We start from the raw sequence: 21760 nt of genomic DNA, 5'->3' as shown, positions 1-21760 counted from the left end.
CCTGTCCTGGCTCTGTGCAGCTTCCCGGAAGCAGCCGCCATGTCCGGCTCCTCGCTACATGCTGCCCCTGCCCTGAGCTCCCATTGGCTGGGAACTGCGGCCAATCAGAGCTGCGGGGGCAGTGCTTGCGGGTGCGGGCACCGCGCAGAGCCCCTGGCTGCTCTGTGCCTAGGAGCCGGATATGGTGGCTGCTTCCAGGAGCCGTGCGGAGCCAGGGCGGGCGTGGAGCCAGTCTTAGCCCTGCTGCACTGCTGAGCAGGAACCACCTGAGGTAAGCACCAACCGGCTGGAGCCCGCACCCCGAACCCCCTCCCACACCCTGAACCCCTGCCCCAGGTCAGAACCCCCTCCTGCACCCTAACTCCCTCCCAGAGCCTGCACCCCTCACCTCCTCTGGCAACCCATCCCCCATACCAGCCCTGAGCCCCCTTTTGAAGCCCACACCCTGCCCCCCAACCCCCTGCCCCAGCCCTGATGCCTCTCCTGCACCCAAACTCCCTCCTGGAGCCCGCATCCCTTCCTACTCCCCAGCCCAGCCCTGAGCCCCCTCCCACACCCAAACTCTCTCCTGGAGTCCGCATCCCTTCCTACTCCCCAGCCCAGCCCTGAGCCCCCTCCCACACCCAAACTCCCTCCTGAAGCCCGCATCCCTTCCTACTCCCCATTCCACACCCAAACTGAGCCCCCTCCCACACCCAAACTCTCTCCCGGAGCCTTCACCCTCTCCTGCACCCCAAACCCCTGCCCCAGCTCTGAGCCCATTCCGTCACTCCGAACCCCTTGGCCCCAGCCTCCTCCTGCACCCTAAACCCTTCACCCCCACCCCAAAGCCCACAGCCCCTCCCGCATACCTGCCCCAGCCCAGTGACAGTGAGTGAGAATGAGGGAGAGCAAGCGATGGAGGGAGTGGGTGCGGGGCCTCTGAGAAGGGGTGGGGCAGGGCAGGGGGCACAGGGGGTGGGGCGAGGGCATTCGGTTTTGTACAGTTAGAAAGTTGGCAACCCTGTCCTTCCCCTGTAGATAGTTCTGCCTCAGCAGCTGCAGGCGACTCTCCTCCCCCATGCCGGAGCTCCCTTTAAGCCGGTCCTCCCTAGGGAACATGCCGGGCAGCTGCTGAGGGCCAGGTCGTCTTGGCCTACACTACTCCACCACTCCTCTTACCTTCATCCCCATCACAGCCGCCTTGCCCCTTCTTCCCTCCTGGGAGGTGCAGCAGAGTCTAACCCTGTACTGAGTGCCGGGAACTAGCACAGGCTTCGCAATGAGGCTCTGCCTTGTGAAGGATCCGCAGCTGGGGATAGTCACTGCCAGGCAATGACGCTGAAGATCAGGAGATCCCCTGCACAGAGCACCGGAGAATGGAAATATTAAGGCCTTCTGGCCTGGGACATTCCCTCACCACGAGCATCAGGACTCGGCCGGCCTTCTGTGAGAGCCCCAGGCCCGTCCTTTTCCTGCTAAACCCGTTTGCAGAGCCGTTCCTCCCAGGCCGTTCTTATACCCTGCGCTCTGCACGAGCTGGCCGTGGTTCTGGCTGGTGACGGCAGATTGATGTATGCAGTCAGCTGCTTCCATTCTTGGGGGGCAAACGGCCATTAGTGCAAGTTGCAGGCCCCAGTGTGTGTGTCACTTACTCTGGGACCTGGAGATTCCCCTGGGCTCTGCCCCCTTATCCCAGTGCAGGCACATAGCTGTGATTTACACCTCCTCATCGGGGAAATGCAGCCACTCCCCCAGTTCCTCTCTTCTGGACAGAATAGTTCACCAAACGCTCCCCCTCTGGGGTGTCCCAGGAGGGTTATCTGGAGATATGGGAACGTGTAATTAGCTAATAGAGCACCAACAAGTGGCACTTAAGGATACGTAGCATTGTCCATAAGTCAGGCTTGGTAAAGTGGTATTTGTTGTGCACTGCAAATGGCTTCCTAGTTAACACTGGTGTAACCAACACCCAACTGCACGATCCAACGCATCCTTCTGTGCCCAGCATGTCCCTCTCCCTGGGCCACAACCATCCTGGAGGGTGCCTAGGAACCTCTTCCTCAGTGTAGGTGCTCACAAGAACTCTGTTATGTCTGGAGGCCACAGCCCTCCTTCCCAAGGAGAGAGACCCCAGCTCCCTCCCTGCCTCTCACCTGCTGAGGGATGGGCGCAGAGCTGGTCGGAATATTTTTGGCAAAACCAAAACATTGTTCAGAGACGTGTCAGTTTTCAGCAGTCCAGAGCTCTATAAGAACTTAAGAACAGCCAGACTGGGTCAGACCAGTGGTCCATCTAACCCAGTATCTGGTCTCTGACAGTGGCCAATGCCAGGTGCTTCAGAGGGAATGATCTGAACAGGGCAATTCTTGAGTGAGCCAACCTCTGTTGTCCAGTCCCAGGTTCTGGCAGTCAGAGGTGACTCACTTCTGACCAGGCTATAGCCTTGTGGTTGGGGCACTGGCCTTGGGCGTGGGAGACCAAGGCTGCTCAGCCCAACTCAGCATAATCTGTGACAAAAGCTCTGCTCTGAACCCGGCCAAGTAGACCTTTGGAGCTGGGTCTGCCACATCCCAGGCCAGCGCCTGAGTTAGTGTCTGTCTGGTCAGAAGTGACCGCGGAGCCCTGGACCCAAAAAATCTTCCCAAAGCGAGACTCTGCAGCTCCAGTCAAAAGATTTGGCTTTCATTCCAGTGCAGATAGCAACAAACTTCAAAACCTTGAGACGTTGCCCCAAATTGCTAGAGATCCTTCACGTGAGCTGAAAACGTGCTGTCTGCCCACTGCAGATTAACCTCCTGAGAGCCGGGAGGAGCCAGGAAGATGAGATGAGGCAGAGAGCTCAGGGCTGGCAGCTGGGCCGGTGCTTTACTGGGGATTTGCTGGGTCAATGCCAGATCCAAGAGCCTGATGCCTGTGTGATGACTGTCCCCAGCCCCGTGCGCCCCCTTCCCTCCTTTCTGTCTCGGCTGGACAGAGAGTGGGGAGAGGGGACAGTTCACATCTCTCAGGAGAGGGTTTTCTCCAGCCCCGACCAGGAGCCGAGAGCCCACTAGCGATTCCTTGGGTTAGACCCAGACAGGCTGAGCGGGCACCTCCTCACTGGCCAGTGCTGCCTCTTGGAATGGTGGGCGAGGGGCTTGTGGGACCCAGACACCGTTTAGCCCTTGTGAGGACGGAAGGCATGTCCCAGCAGCATTGTAGTGAGCGCTGAACTCTCCCTGCATGCAGCCCTGTCCATGCACCTCAGCCCCACCCTGCACCCAGCCCAGGGCTCTGCCAATGCCCCTCAGTGCTGACTGGCAGCCCCCCTGCTATTCCAGTCCTTGGCTCAACACAGAGATGTGCAGCTCCGTGGTGCCCCTCCATCCTGCCTGCTATTCCAGCTCTGGATTCCCCTTACACACCCCCAGCTCTGCCAATGCCCTTCAGTTATGACTGGCAGCCCCCTGCTCTTCCAAGCCTCACCTTGCAGGTCAGTGCATGCACACACGTATTTGACCCTGTACCTTGGACCTGATCTCCCACCCTTCCACTGCTACTCCAGGTCTGGGCTCCCCACACGGCTGTGCCTGAATCCTGACTTGCTGTATCCCTGTTGTTCTCATTCAGGGCCTCTCTCCATAGCAGGGAATGAGTTGCATCGTATTGTGCTGCATTGTATATGGCGAGTTGCTGTTCTCATGCAGCTAAACAATCCTTAGCGTTAGGTGCGTGACCTTTCCATTGTCACCTTCTCTGGGGTGAGCTCCTCCTTCTCTCTCACTGCTAGGCAAGGGCAGTAGCTGACCGCAGGCTCTGAGACACTGACATTTCATTTGGTCGGCACCAGGGGCTCTTGTCCAGAGCCAGAGCAGCCTGCTCTGTAGTGCCCACTGCTTTGTCTCCTCTTCGGGTCGCGTCAGTGACCAGCTAGTGCTGTGCCCCAGAGCACAACCCAGGGGACGCCCGGGGGGTGAGACAGGAGAGCTTCCCAGAAGCCTTCCTCACTGCACGGCTGTGAGAGGAACAGGCTGCCCTCTGAGCAGACCACAGCACGTTATTCCTGTGCACCCGCATCACCCTGGCCAGGTGCCAGACACTGCCAGTGGTGGCAGAGGAAAGGGGCAGGATGTTCCTAGGGGAAGGCCTGCTGGGCCTGGGGATGCAGGTAGGTCCAGTATATGCACGGAGAGGTCCAGCATCCCCCAGGCAGACATGGGCACATGGAGAAGCCAAAGAGGCAACCGAGCAGCAGCTCCTAAGCACGAGCCAATCTGCCAGCTGTGTTCTTGCAGCTTTTGTGACAGGTTTTCTAGCCTCTGCTCTGTGGGTGACCCACTGCATCCTCCCGCTCCCCATTCTGTTACCCACGTTCATAGAATCATAGAACTTAAGATCAGAAGGGACCATTATGATCATCTAGTCTGACCTCCCGCAAGATGCAGGCCACAAAAGCTGACCCACCCACTCCTGAAATAATTCTCTCCCTTGACTCAGCTGTTGAAGTCCCCAAATCCTGATTTAAAGACTTCAAGTAGCAGATAATCCTCCAGCAAGCGACCCCTGCCCCATGCTGCGGAGGAAGGCGAAAAACCTCCAGGGCCACTGCCAATCTACCCTGGAGGAAAATTCCTTCCCGACCCCAAATATGGCGATCAGCTGAATCCCGAGCATGCGGGCAAGACTCTCCAGCCAGACACTCAGGAAAAAGTGTCCCAACATTGACCCTCGGTACTAATTACCAGTGGTGGCACGTTATTGACCTATTGACTAAATCACGTTATCCTATCAAACCATTCCCTCCATAAACTTATCAAGCTTAATCTTAAAGCCAGAGAGGTCCTTCGCCCCCACTGGTTCCCTCGGTAGGCTGTTCCAGAATTTCACGTTGGAGCTTCGGGTGTGTCTACACTGCGAATAACAACCTGCGGCTGGGCCGTGCCAGAGGGCTCGGGCTGCAGGGCTGTTTCCTTGCCGTGTAGACTGCCAGGCTCAGGCTGCAGCCCTTGCTCGGGACCCTCCCATTCCACAGGGTCCTAGAGCCCAGGATCCAGCCTGAGCCCCGCAAGCCAGCCCCACAGCCCCTGAGTCGGCTGCATGGGCCAGCCATGGGCGTCTAGCTACAGTGTGGACATACCCGAAGTGCACACAGCTGAGTGGTCAGTACAGCCCAGTCTGATGAAGTGGCACCGCTGCACAGAAAGGCTGGGGACCATTAGGATGGAGGGAGCAGAAAACACTACCAGGAGGGGAGGGGACGTGTGGCAGAGCTGCCCCATTAGTAACCCAGGTCTGTGCCTCAGGCTCTGTTCCATGGATGGGGCCAGGGAGCAAACCAGGTGTTTCCTTCCCACCCTGGGTGTCATTACCATGACAATAACTGGCCTGCACGTGCTAGCAGAGGTACGTCACAGGTGATTCAGTGCGACAGAGGGACCCCAGCCCCTGTGGTCTAAGGCTGTCCATGCCTGTCACTCCCTGCAGACGAGATGATGAACAATGCGAATTCAGCGGGCATTTCTTTGGCACATGATATTTGCGCTGTCCCACTCCTCCTGGCTGCTCCCACGGCACTGACCTTGTCGCTGTGGCTTGTCTTGCAGGTGATAAATGCGATAGAGCAGGATTATCGGCTGCCCCCTCCCATGGACTGCCCCAACGCCTTGCACCAGCTAATGCTCGACTGTTGGCAGAAGGACCGGAACCACAGGCCCAAATTCGGGCAGATTGTCAACACGTTAGACAAAATGATCCGAAACCCCAATAGCCTGAAAGCCATGGCACCCCTCTCCTCTGGGTAGGTATCTCTTCTGCCACCTTTGAGCTTCTCTTTCAAACAGAACTCCATCGATGGCAGGTACCGTGTCCACACCAGACTGAAATCTCAGGCATTCAGCTGGAGGTATGGCTGGCCATTTCCATTATCTACAGGTGGCGGTGCCTTCCGGTGAGTGGAGCGGATGCACCTCCCTTTGGCCGGGATTAACAGTGCACATGTCCTCCTCTGTAACATGTCCTGAGCCATGCATAACAGAAAACTGGAAGAATAGAAGGAGGTTTCCACAGGCTTCAGCTCACTGGGCAGCATTTTTAAGCTTTCTTAGAAAACCAAGGACCCAGGTTCTAGTCCAGACACTGGCCTTTGTCAAGCAATGTATCCATTACACGGCCCGAGTTCCTGGTGAGCATGCGAGGAAGATATCCTGGGGAGGAGACACATGCAGTGTCAGGAATCCAGATACCGTTTGTGGCAGCGTGCTGCCTGTTCAACCTGTCACGGCCCAGGTGCAAGACGAAAGGCCCTTGATAACGGGGCGGGTTTGCAAAAAGCTGACAAGGAAAAGGGAAATAACAGAACTTTCCCGACTCCGATTTTGTGTCATGAGGGAGCAGCTGGTATTGGGAATGGATGTCTTGTTTGGGCAGGAGAGGGAGGTTGCCACAGAGGTCTGAGCTGGGCAAGTCCCAGGAGGAAACCTGAGCTGGTTCAGTGGAGGAGCTAGAGCGTTCCAGCTGCCTTTTGGGACTTCTGCAGCTCCCTCACTTGTGTTTTTTCCTTCTTCCCTGGACCCCAAGAGCCCCCAGCTCCCGTCCCTGGGAGGAAGTGCTTGGCTAGCCCTCCTCAGTGCCACCTAGCCACTTAACCTCCCCGGGCTCCCTGAAGGGGCAAACAGACTTTGGCACTTCCCAGGCAGATCGGTTTGTCAGGAACAATACGGACGTCACAGGCACTTGGCCCCTTCTCAGAGCAGAACAAAGGCCTTAATGAGCTGAGGACATCTGCAGCCCTGCAATATCAGTGCTCGTTAGTGATTGGCCCTGGGGGGAGCTCGCTTAACGCAGCCGCAGCCCCACAGATAGCATCACAGGCTGGCACCAGCATACAGTCAAGTGCAGCCTCGCTGCTCTGACAAATACATCTGTGAAGAGCTAGAAAGGGTGCTGGAGCCACAAGATGCTGTGTAGACAGGAGACGGAAGTGTGGGTAGGCAGTAGGATGTGAGTGACTTTGCAGATGCTACTGACTTGTCATTATGAATTGTTATCCTCACAGGTCTGCTTTGTTACAACTAAAACCAGGGCTCCCCTTAAGGGGTATAACAATTGTATTCATTTCTACTGCTCCTCTGAGCTGAGCTCCCCAGAGCCCTGTGCAGACATGCCTCTCGACACCCCTCCCCCCCCCAGGAGTTCAGTACTATTGTCCCCATTTCACAGATGGGAAAATTGAGAAAGAGAAGGGAAGCAATATACCCACCACCACATAGTAAATCAGTGGTAGAACTGGGACTAGCACCCAGATCCCCATCATATGCTTAGATTAATAGAGTTATTGATTTCAAGGCCAGAAGAGACCCCTGTGATCATAAAATATCAGAGTTGGAAGGGACCTCAGGAGGTCATCTTTAGTCCAGCCAGGACCAAGGTTGGTCCAGGACCAGGACTCAAAGCAGGACCAATCCCCAACTAAATCATTCCAGCCAGGGCTTTGTCAAGCCTGACCTTAAAAACCTCTAAGGAAGGAGAATCCACCACCTCCCTAGGGAACCCATTCCAGTGCTTCACCACCCTCCTAGTGAAAAAGTTTTTCCTAATATCCAGCCTAAACCTCCCCCACTGCAACTTGAGACCATTGCTCCTTGTTCTGTCATCTTCTCTGACCCTCTGTATAACACAGATCATAGGTCATTGCCCAAATAATTCCTAGAGCACATTGTGTAGAAAAAAATCCAGTCTTGATTTTAAAAGGATCAGTGATGAAGAATTCACCATAACCCTTGGTAAATTGTTGCAGTGGGGGTTAATTACTCTCACTGTTAAACCTTATGTCCAGTCTGAATTGTTCTAGCTTCAACTTCCAGCCATTATGTTCCATCATGTTACATCTTTCTCTGCTAGATTAAAGAGGCCATTGTTAAATATTTGTTCCCTATGATCAATCTAGATTTGAGCTGCTAAGGGGGAGGGAAGGGTAAGATTTATCCAGCCCCGCAAACTCACTCTGTACTCTTGTTCCACACTTGGGTAAAGTCATCTACACAGGGACAGACGGTGAATGAACTTGCTGCAGGTGCATTCCAGGGTTTGCCCCATCTTCCACAGCCAACAAGGGGTAAAGAAAGCCCCTCGCAGGCTGCCACTAACTTCTGCTCATTTTCTCTCTCTCTGTTTCAGGATTAACCTCCCTTTACTGGACCGCACAATCCCCGATTACACCAGTTTCAACACAGTGGATGAATGGCTGGATGCCATCAAGATGGGCCAGTACAAGGAGAGCTTTGCCAGTGCCGGCTTTGCCACCTTTGACGTGGTGTCCCAGATGACCATGGAGTAAGTGCCAAGAGCAGTAGTCACAAAACAGAAGCAAAGACCTCAGGGATCTTGCAACAATTGGCCATTTTCAGATTTGAGGTTTCTGAGCTTTATATTAATCTTATTGTTATGCAATATTAATAATTTTTTGCCAGAAAAAGAAAAGACCCCCCCAGTCATTTCTAATCTTTTCCAGTCCCGCCTTTCCTCTTTAATCCGTGGGCTGAGTATCTGTCTAGTAGATATTTCTACACCATTCGTCTCCATGCTGTCCGATTGGTTTTCTCCCTCCTATGAAGATGCAGTTCTGTATGGGGCTCTCCAAACCCCAGAACTAGCACGACAATGTCAAGGGGGAACAGTAAAGATTACAGGCGGGCACCAGGCAGTTCCCCTGCCACTGCAGGGCACTTTGGGATGCCATGTCCCCAGTGGATTCATTGCTGACAAGCACGTGCATATTGCATACAAGTCACTCCCTGAAAAAGGATTCTGAGAGCCAGGATGGTCTCCCGTTCATTCCAAATAACCCTGCACACCTTAGAAACAATGGTATGCCCCCCACCCCTTCACCCCCATCCAGCAGTAACAAAAATGGAGCAGGCTCTCCAGAGATGAGCAGGCTGCTGAAATGCCAGCTCCAGTGGGCTGCGGGCTGCTGGAATCCCTTAGGGCCTCGAGACGTCTATTAAAAGATTTGTGGCTAGGTGCATCAAACTTTGGAGGCCCTGCCGGAGACAGTGGAATTAATGACCCATGCGGTAAAGCTGTCGGTAAGCACTGGAATGCTTTGTTTTCTTATGGGTCTGGGGCAGGGCAGCCTGCAGGTGAGCACACTTACAGCTGATGCTCAGTCGAAACCCATCCAGCCAACCAGCCAAACTGACCTTTTCTGTTCGGGGTTTTTTCGTTTTGTTCTTTGCCTGGAAATATCCATAGGACCGTTCTGAGTGTGTCCGTGTTTCCACAGCAGCTCCACGGACTGCTAGAGATGGCTTAAGAAGCCTCCAGGCGGAGCTTAGACACGGCAGTAACAGGTGCCCTAGGACAATCCGAGCAGCAGGAGGAGGGCGAGAGGGAGGCTCTGGGTAGGGAAGGAGCTGAGGCACATGGTGTCAGCACTCTGACCCCAAAGCTCTGCCGAACAGGTGACTGGTCTTTGCAGCATGTCCAATATCCAAACTCGGCCTTCTCCGTCTCGCTGGGCATGGAAGCTGCAGATGACTGTATATACAGAGCTGGTCGCTGATTCAGTGAATTGGAAACATTTCATGGGGATGGTTCAGTTTTGCCAAAGTTCTAACTTTGCCCAGGCAGGTTTTGAAACCTGCCAAGTTCCCCACCAGGTTTGCCTCCTGGGTCCTCAGCAGCTTCCAGATTCCATGGCTCCAGGAAAGCCTGGCACACCCACTGCATCCTCGCCGGGCCCCCAGGGTCCACGTCTCTAGAGCAGCCCACGAGGCAAGCGTGGCTCCGTTCCCTTTTGTGGAGAATTTCCAATTTTTGGAGTTTGGTCTGTAATCAGAATGAAACCACAGGTTGAAATATCAAAATCCGCTGTGAAAGGGAGACGCTTTCTCTCCCTAGGAACACGGCAGGAAATGAGATTGCTCATCAACACGTCCGCTGGAAAGCAGAGGTGGGAGCAGACAGTTCCCTGAGCAAGTCTGCCCACCCCACAAATTCCAGCAGGAGAGCAAAGACTGGGGGGAGAGGGGGAGCTGGGAGCTGAGGGTTTTAGAGATGCCTGTTTTGGGGTCTTGTGGTGCAATAAAGGGTGCTGGGAGCCTGAGTATCAGTATCTGTCTGTGCAGGAAGGGAGGGAGGTCCATGCGGAGCCCACCACCCAGAAGCCAGCTTTCCTTCTGGAGGTAGCACAGAGGATGCTGTCTGAGAGTCTGGGGAATACCAGGGCTGCTGGGGCCTTGGGGTACCACTGTGTTAGGAGTCTCACACATAGAGCTGTCTCAGAAGGCACAGGCACAGGGCTGCTTTAACGTGGGGCAGCCTACTCCGTTCTCTGCTATTGGCACATGACTCTCCTGCCCCCACTCACCCTTGGCTTGTGACTGGAGGTGTCAGAAGGCCAATGCAAGCAGCCCTACATAGCTCCTGTACTGGAGGAATTGGCCTGCAGTCCCTTGTCACTTGTGGTTGGCCCCTACGTGTCCAGGCAGTGGGGTGACAACAGTCAGTGGAGAGCGTCTGATTTACAACAGTGAATTCACCACCAACAGTAATACGTCCTTCGTAGTGCCAGCCCCCTGCTGCACTGGGACTTGTGTAGAGCCAGGGGCATAGAATTCACAAGCATGACTTTTTCTGATAAAAACCAGTCCCCTAATAGCCAGTGGTTCAGGCTGTGGAAATCCTGGCCAGGAGAAATATACAGGATTAGCCAGGGGACAGGAGCCTCCTTGCCCCCACTCGGGATGCAGCAGCTTGGCAGTGACCACAGGTTGTGCAGCGGCTTGTGTGAAATGAGCTGCTGGCCCCAGTCCTAGTGGGAAGGTCCTGGGTGCCCACACACAAAATCTCCACCGCTGGCACTAATTTGCCATCCTTGTTGGCACTCTCCTTAGAGAAGCAAAAGGGCAAAAGACCAGCTGTCTTAGAGAAGGATCCCTTGGGATGGAGCTGAGGGGCAGCACGGGCAGCTTCCGTCGGATTCATGTACGTTATGGCAATGGGACTCATATGAATACCCAGACGATAATAAAAATGAATGATAATGTCATGCTTTCCATACAGAGACCTCAAAGTGCCTTGCAAAGAAAGGTCAGTGTCATGATCCCCATGTTACGGATCTGAAAACTGAAAGAGAGAAATGTGATGAGAGAGAGAGAGAGATGACATAAGAATGGCCACACTGGCTCAGACCAATGGTCCATCTAGACCAGTGTCCTGTCTTCCGATAATGGCCAATGCCAGGTGCCCCAGAGAGAATGAACAGAACAGAGCAATTATCAAGTGATCCATCCCGTCGTTCACTCCCAGCTTCTGGCAAACAGAGGCATAGGGACACCCAGAGCATGGGGTTGCATCCCCGACCACCTTTCATCAGCAACAAATTCACGTCATTTGTTGCGGTTCAATGATTTGCCGAGTTCTGAACATGGGAATGAGCTGTTAGTCGTCAGTTCTGAATATGGCGTGTGGCATAGACCATCCTGGGCATAGTGCAGCCATCTAAAAGGAAGTGCTGAGGCTAGGAGAAGTAGGCTAGGGAGAGACTTAGAAACAGACAAAGACCTGGGGCCCCGAGTGAGAGATCAAATCCAGTTTAACCTGTTACATTTCTGTAGTAATAGTTTAATAGAAGCAACCCTAAGACTCCCAGCTTCCTCAAGAAAGCTCTGCAGATGCATGTTCAGCGTATGGGTTTGTTCTGTGTCTGAACATGGTTCCTTACTGGCCTTTATTGTGTGTTTGTTTTTATTCCAAAGGGACATTCTGCGAGTCGGGGTCACTTTAGCAGGCCATCAGAAGAAAATTCTGAACAGTATCCAAGTGATGCGAGCACAGATGAATCAGATCCAATCTGTGGAGGTTTGATGTTCACACGTCTTCACACCCTTCCTCAAGGCCCTTCTCCCCTTTGCCCCTGTACGTCCAAGCTCCAGTTCTTGAGTGTTCTGCATTCACCAGAGACAGGCAGCTGCTCTAAGGATCGTGGCAACAGGAAGAAACATCCTGACAACAAAAAGTTGCCAAGAGCTTCTAGAATTTAAGCAATGGAAAAAAGGGAACAAGGAAGACAAATATTTTGGGAAAACTATGAAATATTTTTTAAAAATAATAATAATAAAGCAATGGCATTTTCGAAAAGGGCTCTGAGATCCACAGGAGTCTCCAAAGGGAGATAAAAGAGCAGATCCTTTCGTTTCCTTCTTGCACAAGGCTGCTTCTGCAGGCTCAGACGCCTCTGGAGCAAAGAGACTTTGTCAAGGAGATGAAAGCCAAGTGAAGACATGGGAAGCGCTCCTCCTTTTCTCCCTTGGGATGGTGACTCTGGGGACATCCTGCAGCCAGCAGTCATCCCCGAAAGCCCCCAGCTGGCAAATCACAGGGGGAGAGAGAGTTGAGAAGTTCTTGCCGTGTAATGGACCAAGCGCATCTGTAAAGTGGCAAACTTTTGCAAAGCTGAAGATTTTTGTAAAATAAACGAACTGAGACAAGAAGAGTCTTTTTTTTTCTGCAGATGAGAAGGAACCTTGAACCCATTGGGAGTGGGGGATGGGGAAACCAATCCTTTTTAGAGCTCTTATTTTCTCTTGACATGGAACGGTTTAGTGAGTGACGCGTTTTCCAGGGGTCTGCCCATCCAGCCCTCCAATGGCATCATTGTCTCATACATATCATATGCACAAGACTTTTAGTGATCGCCTCACTAGTTGCCAATGACCTTTTCTCAGAAGACTTCCCAAGTACAGTATGTAGTAGTTTTTGATTACAAATGCTGACGTGTCCATTTATTTTTCTGTTGTCGTTGTTTGGAGATTTGTCCTTTGACCTTGTTTGTTTACAACAATTTGTGGCTTGGGGGATGGATTTTGGTTTTTGGTTGGTTGGTTGGCTGGGTTTTTTTATGAAAAGGAACTGACATTTCCAGGCTTCGTATCTCTCAAGAACTTGAACCTTCTCCCTGTGGAAGGAGAATTGCAGCTTACCGACTAGACAATATGCCAAGGGCAAGATTTTTTTATATTCACGTTTCCTCCTCTTTGGTCGTTTGTTATTTTGTAATTTCCATTGCCTGACAGCTGTTTATAACTGCCGTGTGTCCGGCTGAAATAACCACCTGCCCAGCTGGGGCTGCTGCTGCAGGACGGGGCAGGGTTATGGAGGGGTTTGTGGATGGGGAAAGAAGGGTCATTCCACAGGTCATGATCAGAGCCCTTTGGAGACGCAGGACTGTTTAGAGAAGTGAGAAGCGAAGAGCTTTGCTGGTCCTACCAGCTGTGACAAAAGAAGATGCGGTGCATGCAGCAGAGAGAGGGAGGGGGAATGCACTACGGGCAGCAGCCAGTATCCTGGCATAAGGTTTCTCAGAGTAGGGATGCTGTCACAGGCCAGGTGGTAAATCATTCACTGTGATACCTAACGCCATGCACTCAGATGCTCAGCCCCCTGCCTCAGGAGGTGCTTCATGTGCCAAAGGTTTCGTTCTCAGCTGCCACATCTAGGGGAGGCCAAAACAGCAAAAGCTGGTTGGCCAAGGGAGCCACAGCAGGCAGGTCCCTCCCCAGACCAAACCGGCCAACCAGTCAGTCAGGGGGTTTATAAAGAACTGACATAGAGGCTTTAGTTACAGAACAACCCCCCGGCATGTGTACATACCACTGGACAAATCGTAGGCAGTGCAAGAGAGCAAACGCTTGGATTTGCTCTTGTAGCTTTCATCACCCTGTGTCCTGGGCGTGTGCGGTGTCACTCGGCATTCCTCGGGCTGCGCCCGGTGTCACCGCGTCATTCGTACAGGAACACCTTTGCTGTGCAGTGGCACAGGGCCGTGAAGACGTGTTCGCACGGAGCTGGTCTTGGTTATTTTCCAGTGGCTAAAGCCAAAAGGGCAAAGCATGTGCTATGGATAGAACCCTGTGTGCGGCTTACCCTTCTGGGCCATGCAGGCTTGTACTGGAGTCTCTATAAAATTGTCAAGCCCTGTACAAAATACTTAACGTTTTCCCCTTAAGATTTGACCGGGAGACAAAACATGGGCTGGGAGACAGGTCCCAGTGAGCTTTGGGTCACCCCTCTGCTTAGCTCTGTTCTCTCTGGTGTGTTCGGGGCACAGCTACTGCAGGAGGAGCCAGAACTGCCAAGTCTGTTCATCTGAAATGTGTCTAGATACTGGGCCTGGTTTTTACACGGCCTGATGGCCAAACGCTCACTGGAATTCTGGGCCCCTCTGTAACTGGGCCGTGCTGTGGACCGGGGGCCATAGTTCTCAGTGACCTCAGTGTCAATTCAGAGCAGCCACTGTGAAATGAATAGCCCTGCTCCAGATTTCCCTGAGAGCAGAGTTTGGCCCAGTCTCTGATGATTGGGGTGAGAAACAAGCAATGGAAGCAGACTGAAGGAACGCCAGGTGTTCTGTAGGCTCCTGGGGGTGTCAGCTGGCTGCACTGCGTTCTGACACACAGTCAAGTCAGTCTTTATGTGTGTATTCAACCGAGGTGTGTGTAAACCGGCCGTGTGCTTAACAAGCACCGTACCTGATAACGGTGTGGTCTAACTTTACCGGATTGGCACACAAGAGACAGTGGTGTCAGCTGGAGCATTCCTAGTGTTTGCCGGGGGTATGGAGGGGTACTGGGAAAATGGAGGCCTCCCTACACAGTCTATAATAGATGGGTGAGCAGAGCAGCAGAGAGAAATGCTTTCATGCCGCATCTCTCTCTTCCACTGCAAATGCTACATTTTAACACAGGACAGCTCCTCAGTGTCGCCCAAAGGTATCGGACGAGGGTGCTCGTGCTGAGCCGTGTAGCCATCGCCAGCCAGCTGCTTTGTGCACAAGGAAAGCTCCTGAGCGCGAGGAGAGCTGCCTCTGTAGAAAACCCACCAGCAAATTCCAATGGAGCAACCATCTGGAATGATCACACGATGCGCTTGCATTGTCTTTCCCAGACAGTGCTTGACTGTTCTGTGCCACCCATTACATGCTTCCATGAACTCAGTAGGAGTGGTGGCCATGCTGCAGCCCTCAGAGTCGGACAGGGCTCTGGGGAGACCTTATGATCATGTCCACTGGGTGACGTGCTGTCTTGATGCACTAAACCTGCTCTTCACCAGCCAACAGGCATTACACACATCTAACCGCCCGACCCCACGCACTGTGAAAGAAGGGATTGTACAGAGCAGTGGACGCCGTAGTTGGCTGTGGCAGCCACGTACAAGGCAGAAAGGTGCAGCTTCATTTCTTCCCTGGACAAAAATCACACGGTGTCAGTCCAAGAAGTGCATGTTTTCTAGTCTGTTAATACCAGGCGTCACTGTGACAGCTTATCTGGGACTAGCAGAGAATGAGCCAGAAATGCACCACTTCTCTCTGCAGCTCTCCAGCTCTTCCTGAGGATGTGAGGTGCCGCTGTCCAGTGGTCCTCACCCTCCCTTTGCCTGGTAATGCTTCTGGAGTTAGGGTCTGCTCCCAGGAAAGCAGAGAGCCACTGGGGTGACTTCCAAACAATTGCATTTCATGGGTGTAAAACATACTATTATGAAACATTCTTCTAGTGGCAAAAATCAGCTTCATACAGAGAGCAGGTAACGAGTGAAAAAGTAATGTGGACACTGTGACACAATGTGGGGTGTGTGTGTGTGTTTTAACAATTTCATCTTGCTGAGTTTGTCAGTCAGCTTGTTGCAGTTTTGGCTGTTCCCCTCCAGCCGTCCAGGCCAGCTTCCAGATCTAGGGTTCTCTTCCTCCAGCTTCTTACAGTCCATCTTCCGGCTGCTACAGCCCACCTTGCATCAGTAATGATGGTGTCTGGCAGGAGAACTTAAGTTGGAATTCCAAAGTTATGTTGAAAATAGCAATAAAAAAGTCAAGCAATGACCCACCTGTGGTGTAGATCCCATGACTGAGCTGTAAGGACCAGAAAGAGCAGGATGGAGGGTGCTGGTGCCAGCGTACCAGAATCCCAAGGGTGTCATACGTAACAAGTAACTCATAGCTTTCACCTCCAGCCCTGTAAGTAGAATTAACGGCCAAGATCTACTTTGGGTAAAAGAAAAATAAACTCGGAAGCACTTTCATTATAGCTCTGCCATGAACACTTGCTTTCTCTCAGCCGCAGTGGAGGATGGAGATATAGGGGCCGTTGGGGTTCGCCATTCAGGGATTCATCTTTTTGTCTCATGTCTCAAAGATAAGAAACTGTGGGTCTCAATTGCTGTCAATAGCCCAAACACCATTGAAATCAAAGGGGCTGTGCCAGCTGACGCCAGCTGAGGAGCTGCTCAGTTAGGTTCTGTATGTATTCTGAGCACTCACCCACAAATAGTGACCAGTAACTTCCAGGACTAGTGCAGTCTGCATGGGGCACCCCCGGGAGCTGGGTGCCTGTTGCTCACAACAGCATTAATTCATTGTATAACGGTATCAGCTAATTGTCGTGGTGCACAAGTAAAAGGGCATCTTCCCGCTCTCCCTTACACTTGTACACCAGGGTAGCCCTGGTGGCTTCACTGGACTAGCTCAGATTTACACCAGCGTAAGCAAGAGGAGACCCATTTGCAGCAGAGCATATAACGTAATCACCAGTGCAAGGCAGAGAGGAGAGCAGTGATCACCTTGTCACTTACAGTCATTGCATGGAAAACTATTGTAGAAGATCACAGTCTAGCTGAGATGGCAGGAGTTACCCACGAGGCTGGTCCCATCTAGAGTGTAAAACAGCCGGGGAAGAGGGAGGAACTCACCAGTGCAGGGTTGTTCCAAAGGTGAGGCATTGTTACAGCTGAAGGGAAGGGGATGTTTTATCGATGTTTGGTCCTAAATGTGGCAGGAACGCATCCACCCATAGTGCAGTCCATCTCTTGGGTCTGGGCTGCTCTGCCAGCAACAATGGATCATGTCTGCTGTGGAGGTTACCTTCACTGGCCGTTCCTGGGAAACATCCCGGAGAGGCTGAGGAGGGACAGCTTTTCCTTTCCTCCCCTATGCTCTGTATTCTGAAGGAAGCCTGTGTGGAGCCAGAGTCCTTGCATTTTGAGAGCTCAGCTGGGCCTGCTCCTGATTCCCTGCCGGAGATGGGGCATCAGCCGATCTGTGGCATCATAATCATCTCCCCAGCAACCAGCGCAAAAGTTGATGCTGACTTGGGGGAGTGGAGTGAATGATGATGATGCAAGATTCTCTCTCACGCTGTTGTCCTTAGTAACAAATAATGCGGGGAGAGAACTAAAGGAAACTTCCAGGGCAGGGTGACAAATGATTTGGAATATTTCCTAGGTCGTCTCTGGGGAGTGGAGGGATGAAAGATGGTTGAGGAGGCAAAGCCCGTCCTTCAGCCATCACAGTATTGCCAGTGCCTGAGCGACTGTCAAAGCGCAGCCCCTGGTGTGGGTTGGTGGCTGAGCTCACCGCAGAAGGGACCCGCCCATGTTTGCCTCTGCCCTGTTGTAACCTGCAGCTCAGGGCATGGAAATGCAACACGAGGCCTTGGCGGAAATCCTGAGTGAAGCAAGAGGCCGCACGGTCAGTCTGTGTGTGGCCTCCCTGGGACTGGTGTGAGCCAGGGCCTGAGCCCAGAGGGGTGGGCAGGAAGGGGGTTGTAGTATCATTGTGTCTCTGGTTGCTGCACACAAATATTTTCCTTTGGAATAGCTCTGGGTGCGCTTGTGCAGAGACCCCATGTGGGGGAGCATCAGAGAGCCCACAAACAACATCCCGCAAGCTCCATGTAGCGAACGGGCTGCAGGCAGCGCCCCCGTCTGGCAGGGTCACGCAGGCAGTGCCGCGCTGTCCTGCAGGACACGATGGGCTCCATGTGCCTCAGGCTCACCCTGCCAGCCAGGGAGATCTGAAGGCTCCAGGCCTGGATGCTGGGCGGTGGTGAGTACTGGGCTGGAGCTGTGAGCTCCAATCTACCCCTGCCCCCAGAGCAATCCGGACCTGGGTTTACCAGCCGCTCGGAACAAAGTTCCTGGTTACCTGGGAACAAATCATCACTTTGTGTCGTGGGGGAGGAGCCAGTGGGATTGGGAAGGAGGAGTTAGGGGACACCTTGGGGGGCGGGGTCACTTCTCCCAGATCCCATCTGCAGCACCCTGCAAGGGGCTGTGAGTTGGAGCAGGGAATTGGTGCTGTGTACCACCTCCTCCTTCTCCAGGGTGAAGGCCGGTGGCGCTTACATCCCCAGGCACTTCCTTGCATTTCCTTTATGCTTTGACTGGTCCTGCTGCTGGGCAGAGTCTGAACTCCCTGTCCCCACCTGCCCCATCATCACTCCAGCCATCCAGGCACCTGAGGTGCTACACAGCTGGGTGAGGAGCCCTCCTTCATTAACGCTGCAAAGCCCTTTGAGGTCCTGAGGAGTCTGCCTCTGCTGGGCCTGGCGCTGGGAGCGACGGGTGGGAACAAACCTCAAGCTTTAAACTGTGTTGCCAGCTCATGAGTTCATTGCGAGTCTCACAATATCGGGTGTTTTTTTTAAAGCCCCAGCTTCTGGAGTGCTGGGATTCTGAGAGAATCTGGGCTTTCCTAAAACCAAAACCAAAGGTGCAATTCCTAGCTCTTACCTGTGGAGAAGCATTGTGACAGGTCACCCTAAAGCCATGGAGGGAGACCCCAAACGCTGTGAAAGGGGATCTCAAAGGCGCCCTGCTAGCAGGCAGAGACAGGCCCAGCACTGAGCATTTATTCTAATCTCAGGATTGCTGAGGGCCCATTTCATGAGCTTTGACCACTTGGGACTGGCCATGCTACAGCAGCAGCTGGGACAGGTGAGCTTCCTGTGGGACCATGGTGCCCACAGGAGTTGGGCAGGGAGGATGGGGCACCAGCCCAGGGCGTGGGTAGCACAGGGCCCCCAAGCAGGCATAAAGTGGGTCTGGTAGGAAAAAGGGTTTTATTTTATTATTTTAAGGAAAGAATTTCTAAGGGGTGAGGGCCAAGGGGACCAGTCTGGGCGGGGGGGAGGGGGCGTGCAATTCAGAGTGGCACCCCCCACCCCAAGCCATTCTGACGTGTCCATTAGAACTATGCAAGGGGCTGCTGTGCTCTCCCAGGCTGGGTAAAGCTGGACAACAACATTCGATTGAACTTTTTTCCATTGAATAATCGAATGCTCCAAGGAAACGTGTTGGTTTCCACAGAAATGCTGTTGGGGAGGTTTCTCGGGTCCAGGGTCTAGCTAGATACGAAAGCGAGTGAGAGACCGACCCCAGAACAGCCCGTACTCCTCATCCAGCAGCTGGGTTGGAGAATCAGGCAGAACTGGGGTTTGAAAACAGCTGGTCCACAGCCCAATCAAGCCCCTAACTGCCATTTTAGAAGGGGCTCATTTACATTAGAATTGGAATGACACCAAAATTTGCACCCTTCAAATGCCTTGCAAAGCGGAGTGGTTTTCTGGCCACCCAGTGTCTGAGGCTAAACATGAATCTGGCTTCTCTGGGGCTCATCCTCTGGCACTGAGCTCACTGCAGCTCCAACCAGCTCCAAACTTCTCTCTGCCTTGGTCCATTTCTCTTTGTGGCCTCTCCTCCCTTCACAGAGTACCACAGAGCACACCAGTGTTGATGCACACAGCTAGGAAAGCAGATGGAAGAGTGAAGCCAGGTTGCTCTATCCCTGAACCATAGTAAAGTCCATGCCCCAGCTCCCTGCACTGCCCATCCGCTCTGGGAGCAAGTTGCCCTGGAGGATGGGTCTGCAAGGAAGCCCAAAGGGATGTCGGGAGAGCAGGGCTGATGCAGCTTATTATTATTTTAAATATTATGCACCTGTGGGTCCTTCCCAGCCAGTGTTGTGCCGCAGGGAGGGGCCCTGGTCCATCAGGCTCCCCATGGACAAATGAGCAGATTGTCCCAGCCACCTTGCAAACAGTGATCCACGTTCTCAGGGGGTGAATTATTGAGCAGCACAGCTAAGCCCTCATGCCTCCCCACCGCCCGATCAGGAGCAGTGTGTGGGGAGCAAGCGTGCAGCAGGACTTGGTTAGTGCCAGTGTGAAGGAGATCTGCAATTCCAACCCTGGGGTCAGGCCCTGCATGCTCTTCACTGTGGGATTGGTCAGTGGAAAGGGAAGCTTGCAGGTCGAGCAAAGAAGCACAGTCGGGGTGTATTTTCTGGAAGTGATGCAATCAGTTCCCTGAGCCCAGGAGAGGGGGGAGGCGTGAGAGTGATTTAGTAGTTAAACCTAGGATAGGTGTTAGGTACCCTGGGTCTTGTCTCGGCTCTGTGACCTCTGCAAATCATTTCTCCCTGTGCCTCAAGAGTGCATTGAGCTTAGTTAATTAATAATGTTCTTTGCCATCCTCCGTTAGATGCTTTAGAAAGGCAGAATATTGTACTAAGAGCCTTGGCTTACTCTGTAGCAACCATCTTCTAGACACGAGCACCTTTGAACAGCCACAATTCCTGCTGATGCCGATGAGAGCTGGGTTTCAATGCGCCTCTCAGGGTGAGGCCATCAGACGTGTCTTGAATGGGCCCCAGCCAGTATTGCGGGCTCCAGAGGGTGGCATTGTTCTCTGGGATACAGGTGAGGAGCTCAGTGAAGGTGAGCAATAACCATGAGCCTAAAGACCTCAGTGTAACATAGATTAGGCTGGGTTGGGTGACTCAACGTCCTTTTCTATAGCAGTCGACCCAGTCTCATATCTCAGTGCGCATCTGACAAACCGCAGAGAGCAAACGTTGCTCTCCATTTACCAGAAAGGCAGCTATTGCAACCAATATCACTCCAGCAGAATCTGCGGCTGTCCCTGCTGCAGGACTTCTGCACCCAGAGCCAGGGTCAGCAATGCAGAGGGGAAACTACCTGCTCTCACATAAGGAAATCCGTCAATGCACATCTAGATAACACTGTAGGGAGGCGAAGAGCCACACCGTAGTGGAAAGGATGGCTGAGTGTAATGGCAAGGCCTCGGCTTGCCTGTTAGCATCTACCTTCAGGAGATGCTTCAGTATCATCCGTACTATGCTGGAGACTTCCCCTTTCAAAGAGGTGCTGAGTAGCTCTAACCAGTTACATGTTTGAAAGGCTTACGAAGAGGAGCTGACATTAGTCTGGAGTAAGGTGTTTGTGGCTGAAAGTCCATTTTGCTGTGTTCCTAGTTCATCTGTTGGCTCACAAGGTGGTTAATAGTATTTGTTTCATCACAGAACCTCATGGCTCGAAGCCCTCATTGGGAGGGAGAGGGACCCTTCGACTGCCCAAGACGAGTAACTAATCAGTGTTCCATCTGCTCATTAGCCACCCAACATTTGCCTCATGGATTGACCTGGTTATCTGGTGGGCCCAAGGGGGGTCCCAATCCTGATTACCTGCTCTGTCTTGCCCTGTACATTGGCTGTGGCCCTGTGGACAATGTAATGCTTTTCATGACAGTGTTTGTATTTTTTTAAATGTGAATGGGGAGATAGCGTGCAGGTCCTTGTAACACAGGGGTGTGTGTCTTCCATTCCGACCAGGGCTTCCCCTGGCCTCGTCAAACATCTTTGGATGTTACTCAGAAAAAATAAAATAAAATAAATCGGATGTATTTATAAACAAAACAGAAACCTGCTGCTCCAATGCCTTTGTAGGAGTATTTTTAACAAAACATTTTTTCAAAATAAATGTGAATTGTAACGTTTGAAGCATTTGCTCGTGGTTTTCCTTCCTTGCTGCCTCTTCCAACTTTTCCCTCCACAGCAATATTGCTGCAGTGTAAATGCTGCACTAGAGACACACAAAAGGTATTGGTCCGTTAGAGAGACACAGATGGAATGACTGCACATGACATGTCTGAGAAATATCCTTATGATTGA

General features: G+C 52.7%; 1 protein-coding gene across 4 annotated transcripts in view; it reads left to right on the top strand.

Annotated features, from left to right (window-relative positions):
• Positions 1 to 21547, top strand: part of EPHB2 (EPH receptor B2) — a 189435-nt gene extending 167888 nt beyond the window's left edge. For all 4 annotated transcript variants that reach the window (XM_044996013.1, XM_044996012.1, XM_044996011.1 and 1 more), the window contains exons 13-15: positions 5565 to 5758; positions 8137 to 8292; positions 11721 to 21547. In XM_044996013.1, coding sequence (XP_044851948.1) covers positions 5565 to 5758; positions 8137 to 8292; positions 11721 to 11829 — 459 coding nt within the window. In that variant the 3' untranslated portion in view covers positions 11830 to 21547. The remainder of the gene's footprint in view (positions 1 to 5564; positions 5759 to 8136; positions 8293 to 11720) is intronic.
• The last annotated feature ends 213 nt before the right edge of the window (positions 21548 to 21760 follow it).

This window comes from Mauremys mutica, chromosome 21, assembly GCF_020497125.1.
Source record: "Mauremys mutica isolate MM-2020 ecotype Southern chromosome 21, ASM2049712v1, whole genome shotgun sequence".
Classification (NCBI taxonomy): Eukaryota; Metazoa; Chordata; order Testudines; family Geoemydidae; genus Mauremys; species Mauremys mutica.
This window is presented reverse-complemented; position numbering and strand designations above follow the sequence as displayed.